Source organism: Dermacentor silvarum, chromosome 7 (assembly GCF_013339745.2).
Source record: "Dermacentor silvarum isolate Dsil-2018 chromosome 7, BIME_Dsil_1.4, whole genome shotgun sequence".
Taxonomy (NCBI): Eukaryota; Metazoa; Arthropoda; class Arachnida; order Ixodida; family Ixodidae; genus Dermacentor; species Dermacentor silvarum.
In genome coordinates this window covers 73,646,463-73,657,839 of record NC_051160.1, presented here as the reverse complement: position 1 = coordinate 73,657,839, position 11,377 = coordinate 73,646,463, and the positions used below count along the sequence as shown (strand labels likewise).

Below are 11,377 nucleotides of genomic sequence, written 5' to 3'. Positions count from 1 at the left end.
ATACTATTATCACTGCAAGTCATTCCCAACGTACCGGTTCACCGACCAGCCATTCGACAAGTTCTTCGACATGTTCGTCGAAGGAAAAGTGGAATTCGGTGACTACTTTGACCATCAGATATCATGGTACGACCACAGAAACGATGACAACGTGCTCTTCGTCACCTACGAGGAACTGAAGATGGAACCCCGTGCCGGAATTCTTAAGATAGCCAATTTTCTGGGAGAGAACTATGGCAGAAAACTACGGGAGCAACCAGAAATTTTGGACAGGGTGTTGAACGCGTCGAGCTTGAAGACCATGAAGGGATTCAACGAGGAATTCAAGAAATGGGGGACAAAGGCTGTGGAGATATTGAAAGCGACTGGAAGGTACCAGCCGTACGCCATCGAATCAGCGGAAGTATTGAACAAGCCAATAACGGGAGAATTTGTACGTAAGGGAATCGTCGGTGATTGGAAAAACCACTTCACTCCCGACCAAATAAGGCGTATGAAAGACAGGATAGCCTTCAAAACAAAGGGCAGCACCCTGATGAGTCTGTGGAAAGACGTTGGCCTCCCGTGAGCAGTGTGTTTGTTGCTTACGAATAAGGTCAAACACTCAGTAGCTCTGCACCCCTCGTATTTTATCACAGACTGCATTGCCTCAGTTGCTACGGTGTTCTGCTGCGAAAAGAAAAAAAAGTTTTACGTTCGTTTGAAACCCGCTGCGGTGTCATCTCGATGATGACCATTGATTATCTACTCGTGTATTTAAATTTAGCTAACGTTGAAGAACCACAGGTGGTAGAAATTTTACAGGAGACCCCCACTACTGCCTGTGCTGTAGCTTCTCGATATTCAACACCAACATAGTGCTCATTTAAAAAAGCACGTATAACATTCTTCATGAGGATAAAAACTGGCATAATTAGTTGCCTAGTACGTTAACGAGCTCTAAGACGATGTTGACATTCATAAAAACAAAATTTGGGAACAAAAAGTACATGAATCAATCTTCGTTGTTTTACGTAACTTCGACCTTACCCTTCAAACCGTAGCTTTTTTACCAGTGGAAACACTCACGGTTCTATTCATATATCATGCAGCCAACACAACTTGTACTTTTTTGAGGACGTGTGAAAAATGAAAGAGATTTTAACAGCGTATACTTGCTTGGAGAAGGAAAAGAAGCAAGATGGAACTCAATGTAGTGAACAGTGCCTACAGAACAATTACAGTGTTGAGCGTCAATATATTGCGTCGGCATTATTGTCGCACGCAGTGAAGAGTTGTATCGATGTCCTCTTCCAGCTTGCCCTTTCTTTCTTCCCTGCTTCGATATGAAAATTTTGCATTCTCCCCACATCTTGTCCATACGGGGTTTCGTTAGTTCATCATGAGTGGTCTATGGTGATACGCAAGGTGAACAACATTGATAATGATCAATTCGTAGTTGATAAAATGGTGCTTAACTCTTTTACGGATAAAATGATCCTTGTACAGGAACGTAGCATTCGTCCTGAATGTTTCATCTATTTATATCTTGTTTTCGTGCTTTCCAAATAAATGCACAAACAACGCGTTTCATTGCTAATGTTAATGTGATCTGTAAAGATTGTTCTTTCTCCTGGAAGTTGGTCAAGTCATGGGCGTTGATGAAGCAGGAGGCAGGTTGGAAGTAACGAACTTGGAGACATGTTGCAGCAAGCATATTTACACAGTCAAATGCTGAGTTTGCAGAAGAGCACTTATGTTAAACGCAGAAGTGAACAGCGCCTTACTGTTCTACTTTTCCTAAGTTGGAGCCTGGGACAACTCTCCCTAAATACAACCAACCAAGTCTCACTGTTCTACCACGAAGTGGTTACTTCCCCGAATAGTGTTGCATTGTACGGAGTCTCACTGATCTACCAGTTTTGTGTTTACAGCCTAGACTGGAAGGAATGGGTTCCATGCAGCCTTTAAATATATTTCAGTAAACAAATAAAAAAGGGGCGGTGGGAACTGCTAGCCCGCCTCGACATTCCCCTAGCCAATGAGGTTACAATTGAATTTAAGCCACCACCCGCTGGTTTGTGCCTAATCTCGTTAGCAGAGTTGCTAGACTTTAGCCAACGATTTGGCACTCTTTCCCATCATGGCTCTCTCTCTCTCTCGCATTTATTCCCACGCTATTAGCGATTCCTCGCTGCGCGGGTACCTCTAATTTCTGTCGTCACGTTCCTGCGTAATTTGTCAGCAGGTCTGCTCTCACAGAATACCAGAAGGGACACGCGCACCAGAAATTTACGAGCACTCCGTCAAAGTAGCGTTTGTGTCGAATCCTACGCTGTCGATGAGCTTTTGACGACTGGGCTGTTCTCCCTTTGAGGAATTCAGGTAACCGTCTCCGCGCAGGTCATAGACCGTGTGGAAAGTCCTTGCCGTTGTGGGTCCTGTGCTCTAGCATTTATACCTGACAAAAGGGAGTGAAAAATCATCGCCCCACACCTTTTGTGATGCTGTCATCGCTCCCAAATTTATGGGTAGCGATAAGCAGGTAATTACCCCTGTTTTCGAGCACTTCACGCAATGTTAATTACGCTACAGAGATGGAGTCGAGACAGTGCTTGTTTATTTAGTGCGCCACACCACCTCATGGATCAGAGATGAGTGGCTTAGCATGATCTGTTATGTTTCCCCAAAGTCTTCAGCCAAGTTTTTGCAGAACCTAAAGGTAAGCCACCGCTCCACCTACCGCTCGGGAAAACAAAGCACAAGACGAAATTTTTTTAACCTTTTACAGTACACACGTGTTTACGAAAATTACAGTAAAACTTGCATAAATCACTGCGTACATTTGTACAGACGTCTGCACAAGAGGCTTCCAGATAATGTTTCCAGCTTTGGTTCAATTTAAAAAGTATTTCCAGAGAGACATCACAAGGAAATTTGGGTGCCTCATTCTTATTCAGCCTGCACCTTAATCTGTCGTAACTGCTTGCGAAATGCACATGCAGTTGGCCAAACATGGGCACACGCCATTTTATTGCGATAGCAATTATGTGGACACTCCAAGCGGATAACTACTATACTTACTTTGTATAGCTGGCCACTAACTTGCTATCGCAATTGATGCGCCACCTTTCGGGCGAAACTGCCACTTTTTTTAGTCAATGGCACACGCTAATATATCGAATCGTGAGCTGCTTCATTGTCCTTCCTCAACAGTGTTCTACGTTGTTACGTCTTTCCTTTTTTATATATTTTCCAGATCATGCCATTACTACGCCTCCAAACTGTACTTCCTCTGAACTATGGGTACCGCTCCCTCATAATCGTAGTCACACTTTCCAATCTGGGAAAAAGAGTCGGCATCTCTTTCATAACCGCCATGTCTCCTGCTTTCCCAAGAGAAAACAAGCAATTTCTATAGCGCCGATGCCCTTTCACTTGTCGAAGGAAGGACAGAATCGTTTAGGTTGTCTTACTATTAAAGGAAGAAAGCGCAAGAAAGTATCATTTTGAACAATGTTTACCAGCCAGAAAGTTATTTATTTCGTCGGCAATTTCCTTTTCACATATGACGTGCTCAGGCACGACTCCGATCTCTGTGCCACTTTGATTTAATGGCACGCGCGACAGAGTCAAGGACACCACGTGATAACGGTGCCACTCCCCACGCTCTCCTCTCCCCTACCTCTCACCCATGTTTGTTTGTGTTCGGACGTAAGGGTGTTTTCTTAGCTGCGCGCTGCAAAAGAGTACATAATTTTATGGTGCGGAAGAAGGCCTGCGCAGAGTGCCAAATGATAGCGTAAAAAGCCAAGGACTCCGCGTCACGCCGCCAACAAATACTGCCGGTCACCGTGGCCAAACAAACAGAGGAAGGCGCAAAAAAAAAGCACCTGAATGAATGTTAGACTCTACTCTCAGCGCGTGATCACGTGGCCAGACACCGAATGCGCAAGCCGATACGAATCGCTGCGCGCAAATTTTGTAGCCCGGTTGAGAGTAAAGTGGAAAGAGAGACACGCGCTTAATTTGCAGAGCGAAAGCGCCGTACGTGTTCTTTCCCAGTTGGCAGAAGGCCCAGACTTTCCGAGTACATCTCGCGGCTCCGAGCTCACACTGGGAACAGGATCGTCATCATCTTTTGAGCGACTCGAACGTGGTCATTGCAGTGGTCTGTTTCAGCCAGGTTGTTTTTTTTTAATTCTCACCTTGTTAAATTCCTTACAGAACCGTTAAAGAAGTGCTGGAACGCATTTGCAATGTTGTAGAAAGCCTGATACATTTCATTCGAGCAATATGATTGGAGTTAGCATGTATGCAAGTTATTAGGCACTGGTATTTGCAAGTGATGCTAATGTCGCTCTTGTAGCGCCGCACCTGGCGACATCGGCGTTATCCTGGCGTCATAACACAGCGCAAAATGTCCCCGAGTTTGTACAGAAAAATGGATTGGTATGATAAGATTGCTGATTAAAACGAAGCGCATAAAAAAGTTAGGCAAGTGGCACAGGTTTGTAAAACGTTAAGGCGAATGCCTGATTGCGCACTTGGCACAGTTTTTGTCACGATTAAGACACGTTTATGAATAATTATAACTGCGGGTCGGCCTAGTTGGAACAGATTCATTAAAAAAAAACTTTTTGTGCACAAAACAAACAAGGACGAAGAAAAGGAGCGACACAAGGACGAGCGCTCGTCCTTGTGTGTCCTTGTGTTGCTTGTTTTCTTCGTCCTTGTTTGTTTTGCGCACAAAAGTTTTTTTTTAAATACGAATAATTGTGGCAACTGTCGATCTGAGCGCACGACCGAACTCACCGAAGTCGCCGCACCTACTGGTAGTGGGCCAGTGCCGTCAGCGCCTTCGCGGAGGGAGAGGCAATATGGGAACGCTGGCATGATGAGCGGCATCGCAGCCTGCGGTGGAAGAATACGACGACGAACGAGCAGAGGCGCGGGCGCGGGGGCAGTATGGGAACGCTGGTGTGATGAGTGGCGTCGGAGCCCGTCGTAAAAGAAGACGACGATGAACCCGTGAGCAGTGGCACGAGCGCGTCTCTGTTACCACGTGACGTGTGCAATCAGGCACGCCCCAGGCATCATACCCTTTGTAAGCTACAACCGTGAAGTAGAACCCTGGAGCAGCTGTCGCTTCTTTTTGGTGCTCTGCTGCCTAAGTTCTTAGTTTTTACGCTACACACGAAAGAATGCCGGACTGGATACCTTTATGGGAAGCTTGCTCATGCTTACCTGACTTTTGAATGTGTTTTCAGTAACCTTAAACTTCTGTAGCGCTTTATTTTTCTTGTTTTGCTGAAGATTCTGCTCAACAAAACTATGACTGGGTGACTACAGTTGTTTCTTCTATTTTCATTAAAAATATATTTACGACGCTCAGATGCTCTGAATAAATTTTTCTACAGTTTAGTGGGTGTAGACATTATTGAATTGCAAAAACAAAAAAAAAGAAATTCTGAAGGCAGAGATTTTATGGCAGCACTAGTTCGAAAAGAAAATCTTAAAAAGCTTGGGATTCTCTTACTTTTTTTTATCCCTCATACTTTATTCACAATATTCCGGAAAACGCTCACGAGGAGAAAATACAACTTTTGGGCGAAATGTCTTAGCATATAAGCAACATCAAATAGGCTCACTGCAAAATTACAGTGTTGTGCAGGCTTTTTCACTTCCTCTCCTGCATTAGGCTTTGATGCGATTACTGTCCGTTAACACTTGGTGTTGTCAGCAATGGTGTGCGCACCGCTAAGTGGCTGATTCGAAAACGCTTTCTTTGAGATTATAGAAACTAGTCGACGCGTGCGCAATATTATTAGATTCGCCAGCTAATAACGAAACAATGTGCAATTAACCATGAGCGAAAAATTTCCCAGAGTACAATAAAAAAATAACCGGACGTCAGCAGTCCCGTAGCCCACCTGCGTATATCGTAACACAGATGGTTGCTCTTTCCCCTCTTTCCGACCACTCTAAAGAGCATTTCTTGTTTAAATCACAAATGTCAGCCAGACTGACAACAGGGCTCATTTGTCCATTGTTGAACATAAATGTTAAGCGCTCCAAGCAGGAGTAATTATTTTATTGTTTTCACCAGTATGGCAGGCATGATGCTGTCGGTAGCAGCTGTGACACATGCGCGAACCGAACTGCTGCTTTCCGGGCTTTCCTTTGCACATCACATTTCACAATCGGGCGTCGTTGTCAGATTTGAATTCGTTGACTACAATCAAACGAGAAAGAAAGAGAAAGAGGAAACTTGAAACAGCACAACCAGGGTACGTGCTCAACAGCACACCATTACGTGCTCAACCATTACAGCACAGCCATTACGTGCTCGGCGCATGTAATGCCTGATACTTGGTTGACATCGGAAGCTTTGTGGTTATGCAGCTGATTTGGTCTTGCCGGATGGTGGATTTTCTTCTAATCACGTCTCTGGCGCATAGAATTTGCCGGAAAATATATTGGCAAATGTGAGGCATATCACAAGGGGTCATGTTTTTTTTTCTTCTGTCATAGAGTGCGGCCTTATGAAGTTTTCCTTCTCTGTACCGACGACCTACTGCGTGAGCGAATCAATTGAATACTGTATGGTTGCGCTGAGCAAGAAATGTGTTTGTAGCTGATTTCTGCTAGCATTCTTAACTCAAAGATGTTTCGTGTTTATGTATGTATGTATGTATGTATGTATGTATGTATGTATGTATGTATGTATGTATGTATGTATGTATGTATGCATGTATGCATGTATGCATGTATGTATGTATGTATGCATGCATGTATGCATGTATGCATGTATGCATGCATGTATATATGTATGTATGCATGTATGTATGTATGTATGCATGTATGCATGTATGTATGTATGTATGTATGCATGTATGTATGCATGTATGCATGCATGTATGTATGTATGCATGCATGTATGCATGCATATATGTATGTATGTATGTATGCATGCATGTATGCATGTATGTATGCATGCATGCATGCATGAATGTATGTATGTATGTATGCATGTATGCCTGTATGTATGTATGTATGCATGTATGTATGCATGTATGTATGTATGTATGTATGTATGTATGTATGTATGTATGTATATGTATGTATGTATGCATGTATGTATGCATGTATGTATGTATGTATGTATGCATGTATGCATGTATGTATGCATGTATGTATGTATATATGCATGCATGTATGCATGTATGTATGCATGCATGCATGCATGCATGTATGTATGTATGTATGTATGTATGTATGTATGTATGCATGTATGCATGTATGTATGTATGTATGCATGCATGTATGCATGTATGTATGTATGTATGTATGTATGCATGTATGTATGCATGTATGCATGCATGTATGTATGTATGTATGCATGCATGTATGCATGTATGTATGCATGCATGCATGAATGTATGTATGCATGTATGCATGTATGTATGTATGTATGTATGTATGCATGTATGTATGCATGTATGCATGCATGTATGTATGTATGCATGCATGTATGCATGCATATATGCATGTATGCATGTATGTATGCATGTATGTATGTATATATGCATGCATGTATGCATGTATGTATGCATGTATGTATGTATGTATGCATGCATGCATGCATGCATGTATGTATGTATGTATGTATGTATGTATGTATGAATGTATGCATGTATGTATGTATGTATGTATGCATGTATACATGTATGCATGTATGCATGTATGTATGCATGTATGTAAGCATGTGATATGCATGTATGTATGCATGTACGCATGCATATATGTATGTATGTATGTATGCACCCTCCCGCCTTTGTGAATTCCATGCCTTCAAGAAAACTTAGAAGCGAGTATGTTCTCTGGTCATGCAAGACAGGATTGCAGAAGCTTTCATGGTTCAACACTCACGAAAACAAGCTGAGGACTTCATTGTGAAGGTCACTCACTTTCGTACCTTAGCTTCTGTTTCAGTTCATTTCAATAACTCCTGATTACGGAATGCCGATCTCTTGTGAACCAAGGTCCAACAACACACTGCTGTAAGTGATCTTGCTATACAGCGTGATCATTTCCAAGTTTTACAGAGTATTTAACAATTGTCTGTGGCAGATAGCATAATTTTTGTCCTTGAGCTGTGTTATTGGAAAAGGCGGACATCACTAGAACGAGAAATCGAAGCACATATTCAACTAAATAATGAAAATTCACTCTTAAACTTCCTAATAAATTACCGGTCTCACGGCGCATATTGTAAATTCCTAATTGTAGCCGCTGAGTTTGCAATATGTGTTCACTTTTGTAAATAGGGGGCGCATTGTTAGGAAACGGTATCGGGCTGGCGAACAAATAAAAAAAAGGAAGAAAAACAACAATGCAATGAGAGTACAAAAGAACGAATAGTACCTACGTTTGCATTTAGCTTTTCACGTAAGCTTAACATCTCGAGCACGTTATTGGTAAAACTCCGTATATTACGGACTGCCAGCTGAACGCCCATTGAAAGTCCACGAAAGCAAAGACAAAGTACTATACGTATCATCTACATTCATGCATTTATTTGCCAAGAACACTAGCAATATGCGTCATCAGCGAACACATCACTTCGGGTTAGTTCGTTGGCCATAACACCAATTGGAGGAATCGGAATAGGATGCGGATGATCGCATACGTTAACAACGCGTTATCATGTACAAAGCTTTCGGTGCACGTTTAACAACCCCAGGGTGCCAAAAGTAGTTTTTAGGCTCGCACTAATTAATCTCCCAAAGCCAGGGTTAGCCCTTCTGGACGTGAAAACTCACAATTTGCTTCATTTACGAGGAAAACCAACATCTACATTTGTAGCGCCGCACCTGGCGACATCGGCGTTATCCTGGCGTCATAACACAGCGCAAAATGTCCCCGAGTTTGTACAGAAAAATGGATTGGTATGATAAGATTGCTGATTAAAACGAAGCGCATAAAAAAGTTAGGCAAGTGGCACAGGTTTGTAAAACGTTAAGGCGAATGCCTGATTGCCCACTTGGCACAGTTTTTGTCACGATTAAGACACGTTTATGAATAATTATAACTGCGGGTCGGCCTAGTTGGAACAGATTCATTAAAAAAAAACTTTTTGTGCACAAAACAAACAAGGACGAAGAAAAGGAGCGACACAAGGACGAGCGCTCGTCCTTGTGTGTCCTTGTGTTGCTTGTTTTCTTCGTCCTTGTTTGTTTTGCGCACAAAAGTTTTTTTTTAAATACGAATAATTGTGGCAACTGTCGATCTGAGCGCACGACCGAACTCACCGAAGTCGCCGCACCTACTGGTAGTGGGCCAGTGCCGTCAGCGCCTTCGCGGAGGGAGAGGCAATATGGGAACGCTGGCATGATGAGCGGCATCGCAGCCTGCGGTGGAAGAATACGACGACGAACGCGCGAGCAGAGGCGCGGGCGCGGGGGCAGTATGGGAACGCTGGTGTGATGAGTGGCGTCGGAGCCCGTCGTAAAGAAGACGACGATGAACCCGTGAGCAGTGGCACGAGCGCGTCTCTGTTACCACGTGACGTGTGCAATCAGGCACGCACCAGGCATCATACCCTTTGTAAGCTACAACCGTGAAGTAGAACCCTGGAGCAGCTGTCGCTTCTTTTTGGTGCTCTGCTGCCTAAGTTCTTAGTTTTTACGCTACACACGAAAGAATGCCGGACTGGATACCTTTATGGGAAGCTTGCTCATGCTTACCTGACTTTTGAATGTGTTTTCAGTAACCTTAAACGTCTGTAGCGCTTTATTTTTCTTGTTTTGCTGAAGATTCTGCTCAACAAAACTATGACTGGGTGACTACAGTTGTTTCTTCTATTTTCATTAAAAATATATTTACGACGCTCAGATGCTCTGAATAAATTTTTCTACAGTTTAGTGGGTGTAGACATTATTGAATTGCAAAAACAAAAAAAAAGAAATTCTGAAGGCAGAGATTTTATGGCAGCACTAGTTCGAAAAGAAAATCTTAAAAAGCTTGGGATTCTCTTACTTTTTTTTATCCCTCATACTTTATTCACAATATTCCGGAAAACGCTCACGAGGAGAAAATACAACTTTTGGGCGAAATGTCTTAGCATATAAGCAACATCAAATAGGCTCACTGCAAAATTACAGTGTTGTGCAGGCTTTTTCACTTCCTCTCCTGCATTAGGCTTTGATGCGATTACTGTCCGTTAACACTTGGTGTTGTCAGCAATGGTGTGCGCACCGCTAAGTGGCTGATTCGAAAACGCTTTCTTTGAGATTATAGAAACTAGTCGACGCGTGCGCAATATTATTAGATTCGCCAGCTAATAACGAAACAATGTGCAATTAACCATGAGCGAAAAATTTCCCAGAGTACAATAAAAAAATAACCGGACGTCAGCAGTCCCGTAGCCCACCTGCGTATATCGTAACACAGATGGAGTTGCTCTTTCCCCTCTTTCCGACCACTCTAAAGAGCATTTCTTGTTTAAATCACAAATGTCAGCCAGACTGACAACAGGGCTCATTTGTCCATTGTTGAACATAAATGTTAAGCGCTCCAAGCAGGAGTAATTATTTTATTGTTTTCACCAGTATGGCAGGCATGATGCTGTCGGTAGCAGCTGTGACACATGCGCGAACCGAACTGCTGCTTTCCGGGCTTTCCTTTGCACATCACATTTCACAATCGGGCGTCGTTGTCAGATTTGAATTCGTTGACTACAATCAAACGAGAAAGAAAGAGAAAGAGGAAACTTGAAACAGCACAACCAGGGTACGTGCTCAACAGCACACCATTACGTGCTCAACCATTACAGCACAGCCATTACGTGCTCGGCGCATGTAATGCCTGATACTTGGTTGACATCGGAAGCTTTGTGGTTATGCAGCTGATTTGGTCTTGCCGGATGGTGGATTTTCTTCTAATCACGTCTCTGACGCATAGAATTTGCCGGAAAATATATTGGCAAATGTGAGGCATATCACAAGGGGTCATGTTTTTTTTTCTTCTGTCATAGAGTGCGGCCTTATGAAGTTTTCCTTCTCTGTACCGACGACCTACTGCGTGAGCGAATCAATTGAATACTGTATGGTTGCGCTGAGCAAGAAATGTGTTTGTAGCTGATTTCTGCTAGCATTCTTAACTCAAAGATGTTTCGTGTTTATGTATGTATGTATGTATGTATGTATGTATGTATGTATGTATGTATGTATGTATGTATGCATGTATGCATGTATGCATGTATGTATGTATGTATGCATGCATGTATGCATGTATATATGTATGTATGCATGTATGTATGTATGTATGCATGTATGCATGTATGTATGTATGTATGTATGCATGTATGTATGCATGTATGCATGCATGTATGTAT

The 11,377-nt window shown here is 42.7% G+C and overlaps 1 protein-coding gene across 1 annotated transcript in view; it reads left to right on the top strand.

Moving 5' to 3' along the window:
• LOC119458230 (sulfotransferase ssu-1) overlaps positions 1–1,563 on the top strand; it is an 8,654-nt gene extending 7,091 nt beyond the window's left edge. The window contains exon 2 of the mRNA XM_037720060.2: positions 1–1,563. This exon is cut by the window's left edge and continues 176 nt beyond it. Coding sequence (XP_037575988.1) covers positions 1–568 — 568 coding nt within the window. The 3' untranslated portion in view covers positions 569–1,563.
• Positions 1,564–11,377: the final 9,814 nt, after the last annotated feature.